Below are 26,527 nucleotides of genomic sequence, written 5' to 3' on the forward strand. Positions count from 1 at the left end.
GTCAGTTATGAAAATGTTGACATATTTGAAGATATTGAACCGAGAGTCAGTCGGAATAAGTAAATAATGGAGCTCATGTATTAGATATTTATTATCCCTGGTAGAAAGTGCCCGACCAAAAAGGATTTTTCCAAAACGCATTACATTCTGATCGGGCTAACAGTTTGTCGGGCCCTAATACAGGTACCCGGAATCATTTCAACCATGGAGGCGAAAAAGAATGTCAGTTTTGACTAGAATTAATCTTTCCATTTTTGAAGTTAGTTCGATTTTTATAAAGTTAGTATGTTTGTTCAACTTATCAGAACTCATCGTATTCGAAAAGGAATAGCATAAGGACTGCAAGTAGTAAAAGGGTTGAAAAAAGGACTTGTTATATAAAAATTTTGCTAAGAAAACGTGATAATTTTCTTCGTTTAAAATGTATATAAGATGTGTTTGGACTATCGGAAATATGTAAGAGATTATTATATATATGTAAGTGATTTCGCTTAATTTTACTTAAACTTCTCACACGAAAAATCATAAAAATACAATAAGGAGTATGCCATATATATAATATCAGTCGAGGTGAAATGACTAATTGATATCGCTATGAAATGACGCTGACTCCCAGCCTATACATTCATTAAGTAAAATTTTAATGCTTGTTTTTCTTACCTTTACACATGTTATACACATATGTAAAAGAAGTTGCCTATCAAAATTTTTAGTAGAAAACATTCTCAAAATTTTTAGTTTCAAAATGGTCTAAGTCCTATACATAATAGAAATTCGGCGATGTTACAAAAACTATTTTATTAATTTTATTGATTATTAATAAACATCTCTTTACTATTTATTGTTGACTAGCCCGTGCGGCCATGTCAACAATAAAAAGTAAATCTATAAATAAAAATTTCAGTCTTCTCTAATCTTAAAAAATAATCCTATTTTCGTCATACATATAATTATACTTTTTGGGGCAGTTATCAGCAAAATACAAGATAATAACCTTTGCTGTCTGTCACATTTTTTTTTAGAAGTCTGGATATTTGATTAAAAAAATTAATTTTTTTGATAATTATTTGGTTGATAAATATGTTAGCTTTAACCAAAATAATCAACAATAATATGTTTTTTTTAAGTAAAAAAATATAGTTTTTTTTTTTTTTTTTTTGTTAATATACAAGCGAAACATATTAGTCTAGTGGACAAGTTCAAGTTGATGAAATATGGAAAAAAATGGTCGCAAAAATACGTGTGATAGCTCTTTGGATTCGGAATGATGTCTAAAACAATGTACCAGAAGAGTTTTTTAGCACATACAAAATCGAAAGTGTTATAAACAATAAAATATGAAAAAAAAAGGTATTTCGTTTTTCGTCAATATTTCATAAAATATTAATATTTATGAATTTAAAATAAAAAACTTCCACTTCCAGAAGTCTACCTCCATTATTTGTAATTTTAATTTAACGCTGAAAATGGGTCTTTTTGCGTCATTTTAGGATTGTTGTAATACCGTCAAAAACGAATATCTCACACTAAACACTGTTCACATTTATAAACGCACCTGGTACATTTTTCTAGACATTATTCCGAATCCAACGAGGTATTATACGTATTTTTACGACCATTATTTCTATATTTCACCAATATGAACATGTCGACTGGACTATATGGTGTAAATAAACAATTTAATGATCTAAAAACTTAAAATTTGAAATTTTAATCGTCTGCAAAAAAGGGGAGATGTATTCATGTTTTGAGAAAACATTAAAATTTAGTTGTTCTTGCTTAGATTTGCTCTTTCCAGATATTTCGTTTGATTTTCTTGCCGTACAATACCTGAAAATCTTGCAAAATATTGATTAAAAAAGCTTTGAAACGGATTCACAAAGAGGAGGAAATATAAGAATTGAAAAAAGAAATTGAACCAGATTCAATATGGAAATGAATCTGGTGAATATTTATTTAGATGAAGAATAGAAGAAAGTGTATTTGTAGCAGAAAATAAATAAGAAATTTAAAAAAGCCGAAATCAAAAACTGCATTTTTGACTCCAGTTAAATTTGCGTTATTGGGTTTGTTATTTAACTAGCGTTTTCATAATTGTTTAATACTACTCCTGGTTTTCTGAAAATATGTAGCGCTTTGTTTTCCTAATACATTGAAAATTGGAAAAATTTCAATCGATGCTTTGAAGCAGTAATAATTAGAAAAAACAGCAAAAACTGAAGTTATTAATTTATTAAGAATATTTCGCGTATATTTTCGAAGTGATTATAGTAATCAAAATGTTGTTCTAATAATTGTTTCTATGTTAAATTTCTAGTACTTGGATGACTTGGATGACTTTGCTCGGTATTTTTTGAGTTAAAAAGACACAAATTTTATCACTAATATAAGTACCGTTTAAAATGTTTTTCCTGAAAACATGGATCTAACGAAATTTTCTAAAAATAAAACCTAGTTTGATCGATTTTTCGCCCCAAAAATATTGATCGCCCCTACATATTGATTTTCATGAAAATCGTTGGAGCCGTTTCCGAGATTGCTGATATATATACAAGAATTGCTCGTTTAAATATATAAGATATGGCACAAATACGTTGGAAACTATTATAAGGGTAGATCAAAAGGACGTATCAAGTTTTTGGATCAACATTTTTGATCTAGAGCGGAGCAAATCAGAAATTTTTGTCCTCAAAATTGCGTAACTTGAACGAATAGTGTATTTTGGTAAAATACAGATAATTAGAAAACTAAATCAATGTCCAGATCCAGAATCCCTCTCACGGTACGCCCATGGAAGAACATATCAAAAAAAAGTTTGTAAATGCATAAATTATATTTCTTTTGGAATCCGTTTTAGTATAAAAATAATGATAAGATTTGGATAAAGGCTTTATTTATTAAATTAATCAAAAACATAAATTTCACAAATAAGTTGTTTATTTTTGTAAAACTGAGTTATATATATATATAGAATTTTTTTTTTAAATTTTAATAATAATTATAAATAATAGTTATTAAAATCAAACATTAATTAAATAACAATATTAATCAGTAATTTATTATACAATAATAATATAATTACTAAATGTATATATTTATATATATATTTATTTTGACATTTAAAAATGGTCTTTAAATTTAATAATATTTTGATTTCAAAAAATTATAATTTACAAAAAACGGGTATTGTTTCAACAAGGCACTCCTATATTCAATAGTCTTTATCAGATGTACTAGCTCTACCCAAGGAAAATATCTTTATATTAAAATCCTTGCTACTTCATTTCTAGAAATTCTATTCAAATATTTTAATTTTTATATAAAATATTCGAAAAGAATTTGGTTTCCTGTCTATTCCATTATTTTATTTCTAGAATCTACTTTTTATTTGTGGATTGGTGGGAAGAGTATCATGAAAAGTTTAAGAATAGTGAATTATTTGTTTGAATTTAATTAAAATAAAAGATTTTGGTTTCTTTTGGATATGCAGCGAAACTTAGGTAGGCCAATTCAAATGATTTTTGTTAACAATAATATAGTGCAGGTGTTGTGTGTTATTTGACTGCTGAAAATTGGGTATATATCAAAATGTAAAGTCAGATGTGCGAGCTAAATGTCTAAAACTATGCGAGCGTACACCAATTCAATTTAGCTAATCTTACCTCCATATAATTTGGTATTTCTTACATAAATCCTCCTTATCAAATTTATATGAGAAATAATTACATAATTTTTTTATATTTCTATTTTATGCATAATTTAGCTGAATATTTTATTTCAAATTTAATAAATTTGAAATGATTTACAATAAAATTTTAAATCAAATTAATTGTTTTTAAATAAATATGGTTTAATACTTAGTGAAAACAAACAATTGAAAAAGTAAAAATGAAAAGAAACAATTAATTGAGATAATTGTTGAAATACCCTGTATAAAAAGAAGGCACGTTGCGTCTTTGGGGTGCCATAACTTGGTTTTCGAAAATTTTCGAATGTAATTTCTAGAATTTTTTTTCTTTTTACAAGATCACTAGTTGATGCTACCTGTAAATTTTCAACTGGTTATCTTTTATAGTTTTGGAAAAAATGTGTACCAAATTTTTGTTCTAACTTGCGCTCTCTATATTTAAACTTTTGTTTTATCTCTTACGGTTTACAAGATTGGTCCTACGGACCCAACACCCAATTGAAATATATTGCTCATTTACGAACTCAGTTTCACTTTTTACTTTTTTACGTTTTGAGTACGCTATAAAAATTTTTTGTAAGATATCTCTTTTCGTTTTTGAGTCATCGCGTCCACAGACAGGTAGACAAATAGGCAGATAGACGAACATCCGGAAATGGACTCTTTAGGTGATTTGATGATCACCTATACCAAAATTTTGTTGGGGCTAAACTTAGTATACTTTGATGTATATTACATATATACAGGGTATAAAAAGTTAGTTTTTTAAAAACGTATATTATTTACTTTAAATTTAAATTTAAAAATGGTATTTAAATTTAAATTTAAAAAAAAATTGAAATATTTTATAAATTTAAAGTCAGCTAAACCATAGATAAAATAGTAATAAAAAATTTGTAATTATAGCAAACTTGATCTGTACTTTCTGTTAGTTCTTCATGTTGAACGCACGAAATCTTAAATATGATACACCGAGAGAACTAATTGAAGTTCCTATTTCAAAATATTACCATTTATTGTTTAACAGCTACACTGCTGACAAGTTGATGAAATATATTTCTAGAGAAAAATTGTTTAACCCAATTTTGCAAACGGAATAACATATAACACACCTGCACTAATTTAATTAATATTAATAAATATATTATACAAAGAGACTTGATATGCTTATTTAAATAAAGTTGTACTGTGATGGTTGCTTTCATTCTAAGAATAGAAAATAATTAAAAATGGCCATAAAAATAAAAATGTTTAACAATATACAAAAAAAAAAAGAGTTAATTATTACACAATAAATAATATTTATTTGGATTTTGTTATAGAGTGGCCCCAATAAACGAGGTGATAAAGTGAGATATACTTCTCCTAAATGTTGTTTAAATTTGACATATAACAGTTAAAAAAAAGGACACCCTATATAATATATAATAATATTTGAACATTAATAAAAAATAAAAAAGGTGAAATATATTTTTGGCTTGTGACTAGAGTATTTTTTAGCTAAAAAAAAAACAATATTTATGTTTAAATAAAAAGAAATTAAAAACTATTTACAAGCTCAGATTTTAAATGTGTACCAGAGGTTTTCTTAAAAGTTTCCTCTTTGTAATATACAATATTTTAAAGAAAAGGTAAAAGTATTTTAAATGCATTTTCATAAAAAGGATGATGCCAAGAAAATTTTATTTCTTTTGTCTTGGTAGTGTATATAAAAAAAATTAAATTTTTGTATCCCTTTTTTTAAAAAAATTAATCTATATAAATTTGGTATCATTATACAGGGTGATTTTTTAACTTGACATGCTGTTTAATACATCAAACGAAAAATGTTTCAAAGACACACATCTTATACAGGTTTTGAAATCGATCTAACTTTTCGGGCTCAATTTCACTATGATTCGTAACTGACAAACATTAGACGAACTCTTTAAATTAGAAAGTTGTTTTTTATAAAAATGATTTAAAAAATTTTTTTGTAAACCGAATAGGTTAGACAGAAAGAAAAGTTAGAAAGAAATCAATTTGAACAAAAATGGTCTTTATAGAAAACAAACCACATTTATTGGATTTATTGAAAATTCTTGTTCGAAGAATACCTTGATTCCGCAGAAACAATCATACGAAATAATAATTTTGATATGAAAAAACAATTTTTGGTAAAACTTTTCAGTTCGTTTTTGCCTAAACTATTATCTTTTTAGTGAACTACTTTCTAATTTAAAGTGTTGATCTATCTATTTCCAGTTATGGAATAGAGTGAGCTTTTCATTAAGTTTGAAAGTCTAGGTCAAGTTTAATATCTGCGGAAGGTGTGCGGCTATACACCCAACATTTTTGCTTAGAACTTTTTTATCGATAAAAGTTATTTTTTGAGTTTTAAGCATATGTCAACTTAAAAATGACACCCTGTATAGACAATTTTTTAAATGGGAGTAAGGATACTGCTTGTTGGTGACATATTAACTATGTAAGTAAAAATTGATAAATGTGATAACTTAATTAAAAAGACGAGTAATTTTACCATGTAACAGTATGCGCCTTTTTCGCCATTCATTGACATTGTACGTATGAAAATGCATTCAAAATAGTAAAAAAAAAAACAACATTAAAATTGTATTAACATGATTGATGATTTTTAATGATTTTGGCAATGATATTATTTGTTAGCATAGTTGTGTTTTTTTTTATCTTATACCTATTAATTATTTATGAATTTGTATCAAAATATTTTGAGTTTTTGGTTGAATAAATAATTAATTAATACAATTTTAACGTAAATTCAGTTTAGTTTACGGCGTAGAAGAGCACACGTAAAAGTAATTCATCCGGTCGAGGATCCCTTCAAAAGTTTTTATGATTGTTGAAATGTAAATAATAATCAATGACTGAAGGATTTATAATGTTTTTTAAAAATATCGAGAAAAAAAAATTTCGTTTTTGTTTTGCCATGTTAGTTTTTTAATCTATGTTTGTGCAAGTTTAAGAAACGCACTACCAACATAAAACCATTTTTAAAATAATTTTTGAAAAACATATACAGGCCGTTCTGTTATTGACTGCAGATCGTTGGCCTACAGATAAAGCTCTAAAAGACGAAGGAAAAATATTTTTACCAATTTTGTATCTGAGGCCTAGTTTGCGAGATAATTAACAAAATAAATAAATATAATTTTAATAAAAATTAAATAACTTTATCGAATCACAGTTCAATAAAATATTGATAAACATTGATTTATTGTTCAATAAATTATATTAATTTATTTTGTTAATTATCTCGCAAAGTAGGCCTCAGATCCAAAATTGGTAAATAAATTTTTCCTTCGTCTTTATCAGCTTATTCTGTAGGCCAACGATCTGCAGTCAATAACAGAACGCCCTGTATACCATTACCTACCACACAATGATTATTGGCATTCCAGCACACATAACTCAAATACGTTTGCATTTGATTGTCATTTTCATTTAGACTTTTGAAGAGAATGTCATGATTTGCTGAAAGTTTTGCAAAATGATCAATTTGACCATGATCCAATTTCCATAAAGTTATGCGGGGTCCCTTTTGGTTCTTTTAAGGTAGTACGAGCGCCAAGGCAAGTTTCTACTTGTGGTTGAAATTATTTATACATTTTTTTTCAATTTTGATGATGACTTTGTTATAACTCCATGAATGTCAAGGAAAAATAAGAATAAAATTTTTCGATATCTGCCTTGGTTTTCAAAATATCGAAAGCTAAATAATTAAACAAAATTTTTAATTTTCGATATTTTGGAAATTACTCCAGATATCGAAAATTTTATTCATACTTTTCGTCTTATATTGTCCAGTTGTAATATAATTCACCATTAAAATTGAAAATATATAAATTTTTCAATCTGTGGCCCCACTACCGTGTTCATACATCCTTAATTAGTTGTTAAGTTAAATAGTTTTTTTTTTAATTTCCACTCATTTTAATCATTCTTCCAAAAGATTCAAAATGAAAAATTTCGCCTGAATAATATTTTTTACGTGTACGCTACTATATGCCCGTTACTATTATATTAATATTATTTCTAAATTATTCTAACTAGAATGCACCCGTTAAAAAACTCGTGTGTATACAAATTTTTAAATATTAACTATTGTTAATTTTTAACACATTTCTTTTAATTAAAATTAGTTTTAATAGTGTTTTTTTTTTGTTCGCAAAAATTTTTTCTATAGCTAAAATATTTTATTGGTTATTTCTCAAAAAAAAGGTTATGAAAAACGAAAATTTTCTCTTTGATTAATTAAACTACATTAATATGAATTTCTAGTATAATGTGGAAACGTGAAATAATTTAGAGAGAAAATTTGATTCGAAACTTTCTTATTTTGTTCGAAGATTTTAATGTGCGCGTTATATTTTTTTCTCTTCTTCTAAATTTAGTCGTATTTTATATATTTTTTTGTTTATAAATTATTAATTGACAAAAATATTCGAAATGGTTTTTTTTAGTTTTCTTTTTTCGTTAATTTTAATTATTGAATTCGTTCTACATAATTGCCAGGAAATGTACCAAATGCTCCAGTACGTTGACTTGAACCTACATACCAACCGTCGTCACATTTTTCTAGAACATAAACGGTATCACCTTCGAGTAATTCTAATTCATCTTCATTTTGTGGTCGATATTTGTACATAGCTCGATATCTGTTTAACAAAAAAATCAAAAAAATTTAATTTTACCTACTTCTCGTGCCTGAGTTTTTCAGTTTTATGAATGAACCAATTTCAATCTTAAATAGAAATTTAATTATGCGAAGGTTAGTTTGTTTCGAATATTTAGATAATTGGGTCTATTCCGAGTTGTGTAGGGATCTGATTTATAATGAAATGGTGGAAACACTAGGAAACATAAGTTAAATCCAACAAAAAATTTGAAAATTATGATCCAAAGTTAGTAAAAATAAATGCAATTTAAATTTTTTTTTTTTAAATGAGTAAAATTTAATATAACTCCTATAATAGCTCTTAGATGCATTGCTTAACGCATGTACTCTATCATACTAGTGATATTTGTATGGCTAGATGTAAATCGAACATTCTGTATAGGCTGTTTTTTTTTAACTTGACATCCACAACAAAAATGCTTCAACCTAAAAATGTTTGTTGCAAAGGCACACATCCAATACAGGTATTGAATTCGACCTTATTTTTCATGTTTAATTAAAATCTCACTCTGATGCATAACTGTCAAACAATAGACGAACACTCTAAATTAGAAAGTCTTTCTTTATTCAAACGCAATTAATTTTTTATAGTTTAGACAGTAATTGATAGCAAAAATTTAGCCTTTCGCGCCTCTTCATTCAATTTTTACAAAATTGATCTATATACAGTGTTATAAAATAATCTATATACGCATTTAAGATGAAGACATAGTCATATTTTCGTTATTTAAAGGAATATAATTTGAAATTTTATACAGTCATAGAGGGTGGAGGGTCATATTTGGAGAAGATGCTTAACGGAAATTAGAACTTTATATTCAGCGTAGGCATTTCAAATAGACCAACCGGGCCAATTCTTAATATTTTGCCTAACAGCAGAGATGGTTAGAGATATCGAAAAAAAACTATTAAAAAAAGTTAGCATTATTTTTTATGCTCATATACTTCAAGATAAAATTCGCATTTTTATTTTTTCATTATTTTAGCCTCAACTCAAATTTATAATATTATGTTAGTTTGTACATTCCAAGGCACACTAGTTATAAAAGTTTATTTTTTAATTTTATTACCAGTATGATATGGAATATAAAAACTGGACAAATTGATAATTTAATAGTGTTATGTATTCAAATACATATTTCAATAAAAAAATAAAAAATTAAATTAAATTAAAATTATAAAAACCACGTTTATCCTAAAATTTTTTCGAAGAAGGCCTAAATTCCGTCGAAACAATTATACGAAATAACAGTTTTGGGTAAAACTTTTTAGAACGTTTCTGCCTAAATTGTACTGTTTTTGGAAAAATGTTTCGAACAAAAAATGTCACCTTTTCAATCAATAACAACATTCTAATTTAAAGTGTTATGGAATAGAGTGAGCTTTTCATTGAGTCTGAAAACCTAGGTCAAGTTTAATGGCTGCAAAAGGTGTGCGCCTATATACTCAATATTTTTCGAGTTTCAAGCATATGCCAACTTAAAAAAAACACTCTACATACTTTGTTCTCGTTTCTTCCACCTTCTTATTTTTAACATTAATACATGGACAAACGAAAAATGGACGTACTGTATATATATCTATGAATCTTAAGATAACATTTCTACGAATAGCTAGGCATATCACAGTTACGCACCTGTATTAAATGCAAATTATTTTCTTTTTAAAATCAAGTACTTCAACGACCTTAGGTGAAAAAAAATGTCTATATGAAACAAATTATCATACACGGTTTAAAACCGGTTTTAAATTTCACTCAATGTAGGTTTTATACTCATAAATTTTTATTATATGCAGGCAGTCACATTTCACATACAAATAAATGGCTTTTAATAAAAAAATATTTGAAACTGTCGTTTTTTACCTAAATTGCAATGGGTGGCCAATAAGTTAAAGTAAAAGTAAAAAATCATATTTTAATAATTATTCATTTCAAGAGCCAAGGGCCAAATTACCGCCTTTTAATTTGAGAGTCTGTTATTTGTATTTCCGGGAACAATTATTATAAATAAAATATTTTATATCAATCAAAATGTTTTCTAAGTTTCCTGTTGCGGTCAAAATGAATATGCGACAGGTAAGTAGTGCTATAGCGAGTACGGAATGTTTTCTGTCTCCTTTTATCAGTTTGCAGGATAATTATTGTTTTTAAAAATAAAAATAAAAAGATTTTTTAAACGCTTTTAAGCCTTCTTTTATTCATTGTTAATGAGGGCCATGTTTCACTGGCGTTGATGGTCCGAGTATACCTTGCTTGATTCATAGTCAAAACTAGTTATTTCCGCTCGCAAAATATTATCTAATGTGTATCTTTACTAAATGCATGATAGTTGAAAACTAATGTCCGGGAGCGGATTGCAAAATCACTTGACCTATCGGTAGCCGGCTCAAACTTTGTAATTAGACGGCAATCAAACCCGTAAAAACAAAGGGAAATTTGTAATGCCATATTGAGATACCAACTTTACCCATATGGTAACCGGGTAATTTTCACGTGAACTTATAGCTTTCAATCTACCTTTTCAAGAAATAATTGGTTGCCAGGTGGATAAAGTATAACAACCTTTGAAAAAGTATGGCAACATTTTTTTAAAGGTTGCCATGCTTTAACCACCAAATTGACCTGGCAACCTATTATTTCTCGAAAAAGTAGATTGAAAGCTATAACTTCACCTGAAAATTACCCGGTTTCCTTATGCGTAAAGTAGGTATCTCAATATGGTATTACAAATTTCCCCCCTCCTCTCCCGATCGGGTAGGATTGTCATGGTCTATTGTTTTTACGGGTTTGATTGCCACTTTATTACTAAGTTTAAGCCGGTTACCGATGGTTCAAGTGGTTTTGCAGTAAGCTCCTGGACCATAAGTAATAAATTCAAAATCATTTGATAGCGGTAAGCGGTTCGATTGATGATTCATTGGTAAAGTGTTAGGCCTGTTAACCCTGGGAATTTCTAGATTTTTTTTATATGGTAGTTTGTCTGTGATGAAAGTATTTCTGTTTACCAAATGGAAGGAAAAACACTTCCACAGGTACTTATAATATTTTATATTTGAAAAAATAGGAAGGATACCAATAATTTCCATATATTTGGAGAAAGTAATTAATAAATATTTACATTATATTATAGACCAAGAGCGTAGGTCTGAAAAAAAGCGAGAACAAACTATTAATTTTTAACCTTGGTCAAATCTTCTAATTTAAAAAATGTTAATTCACGAATAAGGTATTCATGAATTCATGATAATTCTTGAATAACGTACATTTTTCAAATTAGAAGATTTGATCAAGTTATACAAATTAATAGCTTGTTCTCGCATTTTACAGATCTACGCTCTTGGTTTATAATGTAATGTAAATATATGTTAATTACTTTCTCCATATATACGGAAATTATAGAGGTCCTATTTTTTTAAATATAAAAAAATAGAAGAAGTAAATATGGAAGTGTTTTTTATTCCGTTTGGTAAAATGACAGAAATACTTTCATCACAGATAAACTACCAGATAAAAGAAGAAACTAGAAAAATGAAAACGAACATTTGTAGAAGAATAATTTTACTTCAATTAAGGGCCTACACATCAAGAAAATAGACCGTATATTTAACGGACAATTTTAATCGAAAAAATTCAATGGCAGAACACAGTGAATACTCAAAATAGAGATAGTTTCTATATCAGATGGCGAAATTTTATGTGATCGTAAATGTTAATAACACAGAGTATTAAAAATGCGCGTAGCTGCTGAATATTTTTTCTGGTAAGAGATATAGGATTATTCTCTTTGAGAGCGTTTACCTAAAATAATATACAGGGTGTTCTATAATTGACAGTAGAAAAATACACTATTCAATTCAGCTTATAAAGAGGTATGAAAAAGCTTTGTATTAAATTTCGACCTGATGCCTACTTTCCGAGATAATTCATAAAATCAATTAATAAAAAATCAATAAATTTATACAATTGCAGAGCACTCAAATAGGGGATGTACATACGTATATTGTTAATATTAGTAGTAGTATCATAGTAGGTCGTAAAGGGATTTCAACACAAATTTACGTCAAAAAAAAAAGCTGTATTTGGCTATTTATATCAAAGAAAACAAAAACAGTTTGCTGCCTATATCGTCACATTTAATTATCAAAGCATCTCTCTTCCTTTCACTCATTACCTCAATAAATAAGCCATAATTTTTAATAGACCAAGAGCTGAAGATAGTTGAGTTTGCAGTACTCCATGGGAGGACCGAATCTTGGCTTTGGATTTTTATTCAGAAAAGCTTATAGATTAATATTCCGAATGTTGGCAGAAATCCTTTTTCTCAAATTTTTTGTATATCCCCTCTTTCTTCCACAGAAACAGTCAAATGCCAACTATTTAATGTAAAGCTACCCTAGGTTTTTTGGGTCGTTTCACGTTAAAAGAATTTGTCGGTTTTTGTTTTGAAGTTCATCGGTTTTGAGACATGAACAGTTTAATAAGTTCTGAAGAGTAAAGCTAATTTAACAGCATAAGATCTACACCTATTTAGAGCATTCAAAATGTAGACTGTATTTTGCCATTCCATTTTTTCGATTAGAATCGTTCGAAGTATGAGACATAGCCAAACTTCCAAAAACCACTTCAAATGAAAATTAAACAACTGAAATTTAAAATAAAACTTACGGTATTGGCTCCGAATGTGTATCAATATGTAAAGTTTGATTCACATTAACCGGTTTATTAGAAACATTTCTCGATAATGAACCGTACGGTTGTTGTCCACCGACAGGTGTAACATTCACAGGTTTCGCATGATGATAACTAACGGAGGATTGTATTGAATGTTGCTGTTGTTGTGGTGCCCCAGGTGAGGATGGAGGAAATTGTGGTGTATAATGATGACTTCCCATTGATTGCTTACCACCAGATGAACCATTTAATAATAATGAATGCGCTGCAGGAGCTGCAACTGGTTTTGATGAATCTTCACCAGGATATTGTAACACTTCTACATATGATACAGGGAATATTCCTTTTTTGTTACCAACTCGCCCTTCAAACCAATTATCATCAACACGTCGTGTTAATATAACTAATTCACCCTTGGCTAACGATAATTCTAAATGTGTTTGAGCTATAAAATTGAATTTAGCTCGCGCTTGTCCTTCGTGTGGTTTTTTAATCATTGTTTTGATACCATCATTGGGTATTATCTGAAATTAATGAAAAACATTGCGTTAATGGTTTGCTTAAAATAACAAACTTCATCAAAAATTGTTTTTTTTTTAATTTTCTCCATTTTTTAAAAGTAGCGTTCCTTAAGAAATTTGCCATTAATTAGGAAAATTTTGTTGTCTTTGGTTGAGATAAAAATCATTTTCTAGATTATTTTGGCCCAGAAAATATAAAAAATTGAATTTCTGTGATATTTTTACAATTAGTTTTAGAAATATCAACCAAATTCGTCAAATGGGGGAAGTCTGTGATATCCCAGAGCTATTCGTTAACTGATTTCTCAGGAACTTGTCGTCGTGTAATTAGTAAGTCATTAGTAATTTGCATTTTTTTGGTCAAAATATTAAATTTCTTCAAATATGAAAGAACAATAATTTCTTTTTAATTTCTTCGATTTTTTAAAGCGGAAAATTTAGCTAATTCAGTAAGTTTTATGTGCTATTTGAATAAAAAACATTTGCCACAGTAACTATGGAGTTTTTTCGCCCACAATTGTAGATGAAAAAGCGATATTCCTAAGCATTTTCATATCTTGTTGTTAAATCGCAAAATGAATTAGAATTTCGGGTTTTTCCCAAGTAAAAGTCTAGTATTAGAAAACATTTTGATCCTCCAAAAATTTTCTGGATGCGCTCTTGGTCTCTCACGTTACGCTTACCCTTCAAATTCAATTATTATTATTATAGTATTGCTTAGTAAATCTATCATATTTTTCTAAGAATTGGAGCAACTTAGTATTAAATAAAAAATTTGAAATATTTCAAGAATTTATAACTTTTTTTTTTCATCTAATAATAATTGAAATTCTTCTCAAATAAAATCATTTTTCTACCGAGACGAAAGTACCTGTGTACATATTATCGCTTACATAGTTTAGTTAGATTTGAACACAAGTACAAAACAAGTAAAAACAAACAATTGACTGAGTTAATTGTTGAAATACAATGTGTAGACAGTGTTGATTATTCTGTCACATACATGTCACACACATATAATATATACCCATATAATACTAGAATTTGCGCATAATATGCGCTCTCACGGGTAAACAGTGATGTTTACGAAAAAATGTTTCAAACAGAAGTTGTTTAGTTTTTTATAAGAAACATTTTTTGAATTTAAACTTTTGTTGTTTCTCTAACGGTTTAGTGGGTCCTACGGACCCAAGACTCTCTCACTCGACCTCATTTTTTATGTCGTCAGCACGCTATAAAAATTTCAACTTGATATCTCCTTTCGTTTTTGAGTAATCGTGATGACAGACGGACAGACGACAGACAACCGATAATGGACTAATTAGGTGATTTTATGAACGCCTATACCAAAATTTTGTTCATAGCATCAATATTTTTAAGCGTTACAAACTTGGGACTAAACTTAGTATACCTTGGTATATTTCATATACATGGTATAAAAACACAGTATAAATAAAATAATTACATTTTATGAAACAAAAGATACCGCGCCGTTCCTTGATGACCCCACCTCATATGTAATTTGTAATGTCTATCTTTATTTGTTTATGTTTCATTTCGTTTTATTTTATTTATAAAAAATAAATATATATTTTCGAGGTCAAATACTTTCATGTTTCTTTTGACTTAAATAATAGTGTAAAGTGAAAAAAAAAATCAATTGCCCTTTAATTTTAGAAATAAAGATGTATTGTTGTCGTGTTTTTGTCAACAATAACAATTAAGGTGGAGTATATTTTTAATAGAGATACAGTTATGTGATATGATTTTTGTTTTAAGAATTTTTGTTTTGTTCAATTATTATTACAAAGGTAATTAAAAAAAAAAAACGATGATGAGGCAAATCTTTATGTTTTAAGACCTTCTAATATCAAAATTGAATTTCTATGTGTGCAATTATGTATTATTATGTATTATTTTGGGCGTCAAAAATTCAATGATGGTAGCGCAGCGAAATAATATATTTGAAGCTCCTTTGAATTAAGTATGAGCATGACAACAATGTTTGATTTAAAGGCTCAAAATTTTTTTATAGGTAGACTTTACTCAAAGAATATGTGGTTAAAATTACAGCATATAGGTATCCATGCATGTTATTAAGAAAAAAATCATTGAAAATCGATATAAAATACATTGGCTCTTATGGACGAATTTCGAAAAAACGACATATTTTGAAAGCTTTTGATAATTTTCACTTAAGGTGAATGAAAAAAAATGCAAAAAAATTTTTTAATTTAAAGTAAACATATAAGCAATGACATAGAAAAGAAAAAAAAAGTTTCTCCGTCCATATAAGGGATGTAAGAGCAGGGTAGATTTACGGTTGAAATTATTTTTATCTTATTTTCAACTTTGATGATGAATTTTGTTATAACTTCATGAATGTAGACGAAAAATAACAATAAAATTTTTCGATATGTGTCTTGGTTTTCGAAATATCGAAAGCTGAATAATTAAACAAAAGTTTCAATTTTCGATATTTTGAAAATTACGCCAGATATCGAAAAATTTTAATATAGAGAAAAGTTTTAATATAATTTATCATCAAAATTGAAAAAATATATTTTTTTAATTTGTGTCCCTACTACCATGCTCATACATTCTTAAGAAAGTCCTTTTTTCTCTTCCCTGCGCTACCTCCAAGACTCCTAACTATTGTACGTTGATTGATCATTTTCTTAAGATTTTGGGCCTAAACTTTTTATTAGTAGATTATAGATTTCATTAGAAAGTTTTCGATTTTTGAGAAATGTTGAAAGATTATTTTATCATAAAATAATCCTTTGGAAATGTATCTAATGTAATTTTAATCATTTTCACTCAAATTTTTTTGTCTGATATGGCCTTACTTTGAAAATAAGCTGATTATTTAATTGAGTTTTTATATATAAGAGTTTTGCAAATAAACAGTCAAACTTTAAAATCATTCTCCTCGAGTAATTTTAAGCCTAAAATTATTCTAAAACTTTTTTCTTAAGAGCTCAATGGTTAAGAAGCTACGAGCCATATTAAATTTCTAGGGAAATATATCTCATAGGTCTTAGAGTAGAAGACTTAAAATGTGTTGTGATGCCCATTTGAACAAATTAAAAACAAATTGCATTTGTGCTACGAATAAAAAAAGTGGGAAAAAATTGTCAATATATGAAATTTATCGAAAAGCTCGTTAATTTGTTAAAAAGTTATTATATTCAAAAAGAAACTGCATTTATTATTTAGAATATTTTTCGCTTTATTTTCGACCGTCTCTTTTTGTCGGTCCGTGACTCTCTAAGTATTGGATTTTCGAAAAAGTGACACATGAATTTTTTCTTAAAACCATTCAAGGAATATGTCTTTAAAGTTTAACTGTTTGTTAAAATCGGTAATGACAAATGTTTCAAAAAATAATGACATTCGGAGAGCATAGTGTTATAAAAAACTGCGAAAAACTGCGAATCTGTCGGAATTAAAATTAACTACAATTTATCTTTTATCCATACCTTAATATTTACCGAATTTTACGTTCAATGTTTAAAAATTTTGTAATTTAGTATATTGAAAGGAAATACATAATACCTTCGTAAATTTTAAACTTAAGAGGATATGTTAAGAGGATAAACTGTAGTAAATTTTATTTTCTGCAATTTTGAGTTGACGCTAAGAAATTTTCTGCATAAAATCGTAACTCTTATGGCATTGTGCTCTGTGTAGTCTCCATTAGTGAATCTTCAAATAAATTTTAAATCAATTTTGGAATCAATAAATAATAAATTGAATCAACGTACCTCAACATAATTAAAGGGAAACAATCCAATCATCGCGTTATGTTCACCCTCATACCAATTCTTATCAATTTGTCGACGCACATAAATAATATCACCTTTTTTAAATGTTAATTCACGTGGTGTTTGTCCAACAAAATTAAACAAAGCTTTTGCCACTAAACGAGTACGATCTGGTGTACGTTCACGGGGTGCTTTTATTCCAACATATTTTGGTGATATCTCATCGAAATCGTCATATCGATTTAGTTGTATTGGTGATTTTTGTGATGGTGTAAAATTATCGGTATGTCGACGGCTATTCATATCGTGTAATTCTTGTAAATATTTTCTGCGTCGTTCTTCTTGATAGATACGACGCATTGCCTCTGCTTGTCGACGCGCCAGTTCTTCTTCTGCAATTGCTTCCTTGATTTCTTGACGTACAGGACTGCGATAATGTATGGTCACTTCGTTCTCCACATACCGGCGTGGAGATTCTAAATGGAAAAATACAAATCACATCAAAATTTAATAATTTGGAATTATTTTTAAAGACTTGGTGGTACGAACGCTGATCTTTATCAGGAGATGACAATGATTGCCCAAAGTGAAAACTTGTAATAGTTTTTATTAATTATTGACTTTTGAAACTTCGTATGTAGCTTCATTTATGAAGAGATTGAGACATTTATTATTTGGGAAAACTATCAAAAATGGAACGTTTTCTTTTACGGTGCGCAGTTTTCGAATTCACCAAACGTTAAAGTTATGGTTATAATTATACAGTGTGTTCATTTCAAAAGTATCCACCCTTACTAACTGTTGACCTGATGTGATTGTTGTTTTGAGTGAAAACACGTCGACTTAGATATCGAGGAGAAAGTTCAAAAATGCTACATAGAGAATTTTAGGTTTCATTCTTTCACCCTAGCAACCCTAACTTTACAATTTCAAATTTCACCTCCCACCTGTTTTCACTCAAAACAACAAATCCTGGGTCAAGAGTTATTAAGGGTGGATACTATTGAAATGAATACACTTTATAGTAGATACATTAATAATTGGCCCGACATACTCAACAAAACGTGGGGTGTTCATCGTTCGACACCAGAAAATTAAAATTTTCGAGTTGTCCGACCAGACACTCCTTATTTTGTATCGGAAAAAAATGTGTTTTTATTTTTTTTTTTTAATTTGGTGAAATTAAGGTTGTTTTGGAATGCATGAAAAAACTATTTTTTAGAATTGTTCTGAATAATAAATTTTTCAGATTAGTCACAATGAAGCATCACATATAACACGTTATAAAATAAAACATTGAACTGAACTAATTAATTTTTAATTCTAGTTAATTTTTCTGAATTTATTCCAGCTAAAAAACTCCAAAACAAACCAGCGTTCATATCACAAAGTCTAACTGTGTTTTTTTAGTAATAAATTAACGTATTCTCATCAAAATAAATTATATTAGTCTCAGAAAGCGTTCATCACAAAATTAAGATACACACTTGATAAGTTAGTCACGGAAATAGAGAAAATATTCTTCTTCATTTAGAATGCTTAAACAGTAACTAATTAAAAAGTTTAATTACTGTTTTTTTTTTCTTTTAAATTTTAATTTTTTTGTTATTTACATAGTCTACGTACACTTTTGTTAATTAATGTTCATGGTTGATAGTTTTAAAGTAATTAATTGTATTTATTTTTATAATTCAATAAATTACAGTTGAGTATGTTTTTATTATTGTATTATTTTACCATAAAAAAATATATATGTATACACGACTTCATTAAAATCGCACCAGTTAAAACATTCGAAGTGTACTCATCACATGTAATGTTATACCATTAGTATACATGTAATGGTATACTAACACTTGTGTGTTTTAAATGTTCTAACTAGTGTGTTTTTAATGATATAAAGTATAATATAATTGTTACATAATGTAACTGACATAAATTATGTTTAATGGATCTAATAGACGGAGATATTATCTGATTTTTTGTATAATTAGAAAAATTATGCCATAAAATTATAGATTTTCTGCGAAATATGGATAATATTATTTTATATTTAGAGATAACCTGATTTTAATTAAAATATAGTTTTATTAAATGAAATAATTCGAGTTTTAATATGATAACAAAATATGTTAAGATAAAATTAAATAAATATTAAAAATTATTGAAACTTGATAATAATCAAACGCAGCTTAATTTTTTGCTCCAAAGATATATTATTAAACTATAAAATTGTTTTGAATCTCACTCTTGAAATATTCCTTTTTTTCTTGTTTTTAGTGACTGAATTTATTTGTATTATTTATTTTATTATTGTCAATATTAGAAAGTTCTGCAAAAGACATCTACCAATCATGGCTACTAGAACAAAGTATGTGCAAAAGAAGCCTTTCGCTGTAAATTTTCATTTTTAATATCCATTTCTAATTGTCTATTATTTGTCAGCTATTTATTTCAGCTATTATTTGTTCTAATATCCGCGAAAAACATCAGCTTACATAATATTGTGACAAAAGTTCTTCTCGTAAAAAATTAGTATATCTCAGCCAATTTTGAAGCTAGAAGAAGTCGAGTTAAAATTTTTATTTTAAACTTTTGTCAGTTAATGCATACTTTTTTAATTTTTTATTTTCATTTTTCCAAAATCTTTAGATGATAGGAACTTTGACATGTTATTTTACATTTTTTCAATGCCTAGAACTAAATTTTCAGCCAGTTGCTAAAATTTGAGAGATCAAAATTAGAGCAGTAGAGTCTCGATAATCAAATCTCACTGAAATTTTGGAAAATTATCTGTATTACTAGACGTTTTGATTTATCGAGTGTTCGAATTTCTTATACTAATAAACAAAATATATACCTATAAATAAAAAAAATGAAAATTATCGGAACTCAATTGTAATTTAGACACTCAATGAAATGGACATACTTATTGTTTTTTCATTAACGTAAAGCGGATTAAAAATGATTTCATAAATACTATTGTTGTAGGCTTAGAGCCAGACGTAGTATTTATCAATTATTTCAGAATGGCTGGAAATATTCAGGGAGGCTGTGACGATCGCGTCTAACAACTATTTCCTCTAATAAAATTTCTATAATCTGAAAATTTTTTAATTTTAAGGAAAACTTAAAACCGGTGAATATGTTGACGATATTCAAATAAAAAGATCATGTGTGGAATGACGGCAGGGTATTTGTTTTTGAAAATCAGAAAAAATGATTTTTACAATTTTTTTTATTAGATTTTTTCTTTTTTTTTTCATTAATTTTAAGCCTAGTGCTACATATAAAATTTTTTAGACTTTTGTAACCTGCGAGACAAACTCAGAAATTTAAAAAAATACTAGTTGTATTGGAAATCTGTACAAGAATTCGAAACGGCATTTTATAGTCCAGCTACTCTATATTTTTGAGGGGCGTATTTTTACATTTCATGGCAAATGAAAACCACTTGGGTAAATTTTTTCATATTATGGGATGAGATACCATTGAGCGCGAGGATGTCAAGGGCATCTCAAAAATTCAGCCGTTCTGAAATGATTGTCAAATACAACGCCTGGCTGTAGATCTACATACTATTATTATTATTAATTTACAATAATGTAATAGAATTTTTTAATTATTATTTTTTCTATAGATTTTATAAAAAAAAGTAATTTAATCAATACCAATCAATAAAAAAAAAACAATTTGATATAATAATTGTGTTTGTATATTATAGAAAAAAAAACAGTTACTACAATACAACAAAAAATTTAGTTCAAATTTCACATTTTTTATTCTTCTTTTTGCCATTAAAAGAAAAATTTATAATTACAAAACTTTCACACTTTAGAAGAAATAATGACTAGTTGACACAAAAATACTTTTATATAAATAATAAAATTTATTTTATAAATAATATTCTCGACTGAGGATATGTCACTGAAACGTTAGAAATTTAATGGATACGACTTCAAGAGAATGCAAAATGATTTTCTGCGATTGGTATTAATTCTTCAGTATCAATGATAACAAGTAAAACAAACCATTGACTGAATTAGTTGTTGAAATGCTCTGTATAAAAAAATATGGCGTCTAGGCCGCCATTTATTTGGTTTTCGAAAAGTATTTCCCAGAAATTTTTTCGTTTTTCGAGAATGTTTCACAAGACAACTATTTGAAGCTACTTGCAAATTTTTAACTCACTATCTTTTATAATTTTGGAGAAAATTGGTCCTAATAACTCAAGAGCAAATTGACTTACGTTGTTTATTTACGAACTAAGCCATACTTTGTACATCCTGAGCAATGCTATAAAATTTCAGCTTGATATTTCTTTATATTTTTGAGTTATCGTGATTCCAGGCAGACAAACAGACAGACAGACTATCGGAAATGAACTAGTTAGATTAATTTATGAAAAATACCAAAATTGTGTTCGTATTATCAATATTTTTAAGTTTTACAAACTTGGGACTAAACTTGGCATACCTTGATATATATTACATATATACAGGGTATAAAAATAAAGTGAGCGATACGAAAAAGATTTTTGCTGGATAGCCGCTTATTGATCTTTATGAAAATGATACTTGAATGATTTCGTTAAACAGTAGATCAGCACGCTGACAAATGTCGATATATTTTTAACTAAAAGCCTACAGTGACGGATTTAGTTAAGGCCTGGATCTAGACTTAGGTCCTGTTAATATTAAAGAAGAGTTTACTTTGAAATCAATGGTGTTTTAGAATATGTACGTAAGATTATTTTCTTTGTACATAATCCAGCCCTGGATCAACGTTTTTTTTTTTAAACCGGTACAGGAACTTGATAGTGGCGCTCCCTATCTCCAGCGTTTGAGATAAATTGTTTAAAAAAATTCACAAGAATAATAATGGGTGGTATTTTTTGTGGGAAAATAAATTAACACTCTTTATTATTTATTATCTAATAATTTTAATTTGTGTCACATAAAATTAAACATAGGAAACACATAATTACGAAAGACAAATGCTAATTAAGACTTTTCCTTAATCAGCAGATAAAGTCTATTAGCTCATTAAAGTCCGTCTCAAATATAATTTTATATTTAATGGTTAGGATCGCGAAGCCAGGTAGACGTTCCTGACTCATTGTTGAATGCAGGATAGGTTTTAATTATTGTCACTTTGATGAAGTTTGTAACAAAATTTGGTGAAAATTATAACATATCCAATGCGCTTGATTTTTCTTTAATTTCGGTTACTAGCTCTTCAAATACAAACTAGTTCCTTGAAAAATCACCTGCATTCAAGTCCTCTAAATTTTTGGCTCCATTTATCTTCAGATCCTTGGATTCAACATGGGATACGTTAATAAATCAACTAAGATTATGTTCAAAAACCAGCTAGGCTTATTAAAATCTTTTTTTCAGAGACATGATATTATGATTTACGTGCATCGGGTTTTGCGACCCACCCTAGATCCAGGGATGGATGCACCAAGTGGCAAGTACTTACAACAGATATACGTATATCAAAAACTAAACTGCCGTATCATAAAAGCAAAAATTATGAAAAGAATCGTTTCTACGAGAAAGCCATGGTTTTCTCTGCTTAAATTAAGTATATATTATTTGTCGGTACGATTTATCGTTAAGGGCTTTTTGAAATTTGATTCCTGCGACCATCCTTTAAATTTATACTCATTGTTTTCTTTTTCGTATTAAATTTTTTCTGAACAGAAATGGTTCAAAACTTTTCGTGTCCCAATTCGAATTTTTCTGATTTCAAATAATATACAAAGCAAACAATTAAAAAAAATTATCATTAAAATATCAACTGTTCTTGAGTGCTTAGATGGTGGTTCGTGGTACCAACAGAAAAAAAACGTAGTAGTCTCGTTTTAGAAATTTATCCTTAAATTTGTAAAACGGCTTTCAGAAAATCTCATGAATAACAAAAATATATGCCTGCCTGTCTAGAATTTTCACTCGGAGGTATCGGCACTATAGAAAGTTATTAATTCATAAAAAGAAACGAACAACCACGTAAGCAAGCAAAAAAACGGGAAATCTGTTTGGATTATCCGAGCTTCTTGCTCATCCACAGGATATTTGTCAGTCAATATACTACATTACTATTTCAGAAACAACAATTTTCAAAGATAAATGTTTACCCAGTTTTAAAAAAATGCACACATTAAAACACAAAATTCACAAATAAAAACAACTTCACCACTAAAAATTTCCACAATGATTTACGTTTATACCAAAAGGAAAAAATCACATGAAATAATTTCGCGCGTAAACGATTCAAAACAGTTGATTGTTGTACGCGATGAAATCTACTTTACCATCTGACGGTCATAGCAGACAAACGTATAATAGTATAAAAAAAACCAACATGCAGTAATCACAGCACCGTTCACCTGATAGTAAGTACATAGATGATATTTTATCAATAAAACGCATGCAACAACACAGTAAGTGAATACCTACATAATAAAATTATTATGTGAATTTCAAAAAAAATAAATAAAGAATAATACTTCATCAGGTGTTCACTACCTCTTCTAACTGCTGGAAATTGTCATCATTCATATAATTATCATAGTGAAATGTAATATATATGCCTAGCGGACAGTGACCGCAATTAGCAATGATTTAAGTAGAACATTTTTGTTTAGTACTTACATGTGCATTTTATTTATACCGTGTGTTTAATATGAAAACTTGTTTGTAGTCGAACATTTTCGGAAACATTCTATTTGATTCGGTCAAATTACACATGAAAAGGGGATGAACCTTGCATTAAATTAGGAATGTTATTTGCAATGTAAAGGTAATGTTAAATTCAATGTTTCGATTTCGGCAAACGACCGGATCATACGTAAAAATAAGAAAAATCTCGAAAATATTAACCTTATTTCAGTTTTTTCCGATTTTGACCTGGAAGAACTGGTTAAAAAATTTTCAATAATTTGAGATAAAACCGGTTTTTATAGGGCCGATAGTTTCAGAGATACAGCTTTTCAAAGTTTGTCTATTTTTTCAACTTATGCGATTTTTTGCAAAATTTCATCTTGTAAACCGTTAGAAATAGACTAAAAGTTTAAATGTAAAAAATGTTTTTTTATAAAAAAATAAACAACTTTTGTTTGGAACATTTTTTCGTAAACATCACTGTTAACCCGCGAAGACTCAAATTAGGACAAAATTTTGGTGTCCATTTTCTCCAAAACAATAACAGATAGAGTTGAAAATTTGCAGGAAGTGTCTTCAACTAGTGGTCTTGTGAAAGATTCTGGAAAGACGAATAAAATTTCTCTTTTTCGAAAATTTTCGAAAGCTAGTGATGTTTATCAAAAAATATACTAAACAAAAGTTGTTTATTTTTTATATTTAAACTTTTGTTCTATATTTAACGGTTTACACAAAATTTGGATGAAATTTTGTGTAAAATCGTGTAGCTTGGCAAAATAGGCAAACTTTGAAAAGCTGTATATCCGAAGCTATCGATCCTATAAAAATTGGATTGATCTTAAATTGTTGTAAATTTCTTTCTTTAAAAATAAATACTACAGTTTTTGATGAAAAACTAGTTCTTCCGAATCAAAATTGAAAAAAAGGTCAAAATTTTTTCTTATTTTTCGGCATGATCCGGTCGTTTGCCGAGGTCGAAAACTTGGATTTAACATTGCCTTTACATTGAAAACAACATATTAAAAACCAAAAATCTAATTTTATGCAGAAATTTGATGAGTTTTTACTAATAATTATTTTTGACGATTTAATATTCAAAAGATTAATTATGTAGTCCTTTTATGCAAATATATTTTATATTTTGAAAAACATGAACAGATTATAATCCAATTTCAACAGATAAAATTAAATAATGAGAAGTAACTATAATGAGTATCTAATGATCTATATCTAGATGTTTTTGTGAGTATCACATAGTTTGTTTTTTAATGTAATTAATTTTTTAATTTAATATTTGGTTTTTAATTTAATTAAATGTTCGCGAATTAAATTTTTATAGTATCAGAAAGAAATATTTATAAAAAAGTGTAATCCACTTAAAGACTAAGTTGCGTAAAAATATTATTATATATTTTATTTATAGATTAAATTTTGATGTATGTCAAATCAGAGAATATAGCTGACTCCAAAAAATAAAATTATAAAAAGTGATGAAATTTAATTATTAATAAATTTTCGAGCTATTCATTCAACAATTAAATAATATTATTTTTATTCGCCTCATGAGTCTGACATCTCAGCCTGATCAAGTTGCTAAGTACAATTGGGCATTACAAATTAAAATCTTTTTGATAAATATTGGCTGTGAAAATTTATTTGTTTTGAAAAACATCAGGAAAAGCGATATTAATGCCATTGTAGACACGTACTCCAACTTGATGCTTCAAGAGGACATAAACAGAGCTAAGTATTCTGGTTTTAGCCCTCTTTATCAAAGCTTACAGCTTAGTAGGAAACCACAACCTTACCTGCTGTTACAATGTTCAATTTCATTTGGTAGAGTTTTGGCTCAGCTTCGCTCATCTTCCAAATATTATATTCGTGTAGTCATTCGGGGAGTTGTCTACGTGATAGATCCGACTGCTGATTGCACGTTATGTAATTTAAAGCAACACGAGGATCTTCTACATCTACTACTCATATGTCCCGCATACAATGTCATTCGCAATGCTTTTTTCAGGAAAATCGATTTCATACCAAGTGGTATTAACTTGGAGAGTATTGTAAAACTTTTTTCAATAATGGATATGTGTACATTAAAAAGATTTTTCTATTTTATCAAGACTATTATGTGTACCAGATCCTTTATTCTTAATGAGTAATTTAAATTATAACAGTCTTTGCTTAAAAAATGGTCAAATTTTTAGTATTAATTTTCTCTTTTTCTTTTTTTTTTCATTTTTTATCGTTTATTTTTTGTAAAATAACTTATCTGGATTCTATTTATTTTAATGATCACTTATTGTACTAATCTTATTTGTAATGATGCGTAAAGCTTATTTGTAATATTTTTTGTTTTTTTTTGATAAATCACGAACTCTTTTGTACAAGTTTTATAAACTTAAGCAAAATAAATAAATAATAATAATAATAATAATAATAATATTATTTTTATTAAGTGAAATAATTTATTTTATTAAAAATCCATTGTCAGCAAATACTTATTATTGAGCCA

At 27.9% G+C, this 26,527-nt stretch overlaps 1 protein-coding gene across 6 annotated transcripts in view; it reads right to left on the minus strand.

Moving 5' to 3' along the window:
* Window positions 1–7,607: 7,607 nt before the first annotated feature.
* LOC123305210 overlaps window positions 7,608–26,527 on the minus strand; it is a 161,623-nt gene continuing 142,703 nt past the window's right edge. For all 6 annotated transcript variants that reach the window (XM_044886861.1, XM_044886860.1, XM_044886863.1 and 3 more), the window contains 3 exons: window positions 17,345–17,820; window positions 13,051–13,580; window positions 7,608–8,364 (listed from right to left, as the gene is read on the minus strand). In XM_044886861.1, coding sequence (XP_044742796.1) covers window positions 8,193–8,364; window positions 13,051–13,580; window positions 17,345–17,820 — 1,178 coding nt within the window. In that variant the 3' untranslated portion in view covers window positions 7,608–8,192. The remainder of the gene's footprint in view (window positions 8,365–13,050; window positions 13,581–17,344; window positions 17,821–26,527) is intronic.

Source organism: Chrysoperla carnea, chromosome 1 (assembly GCF_905475395.1).
Source record: "Chrysoperla carnea chromosome 1, inChrCarn1.1, whole genome shotgun sequence".
NCBI classification, from domain to species: domain Eukaryota; kingdom Metazoa; phylum Arthropoda; class Insecta; order Neuroptera; family Chrysopidae; genus Chrysoperla; species Chrysoperla carnea.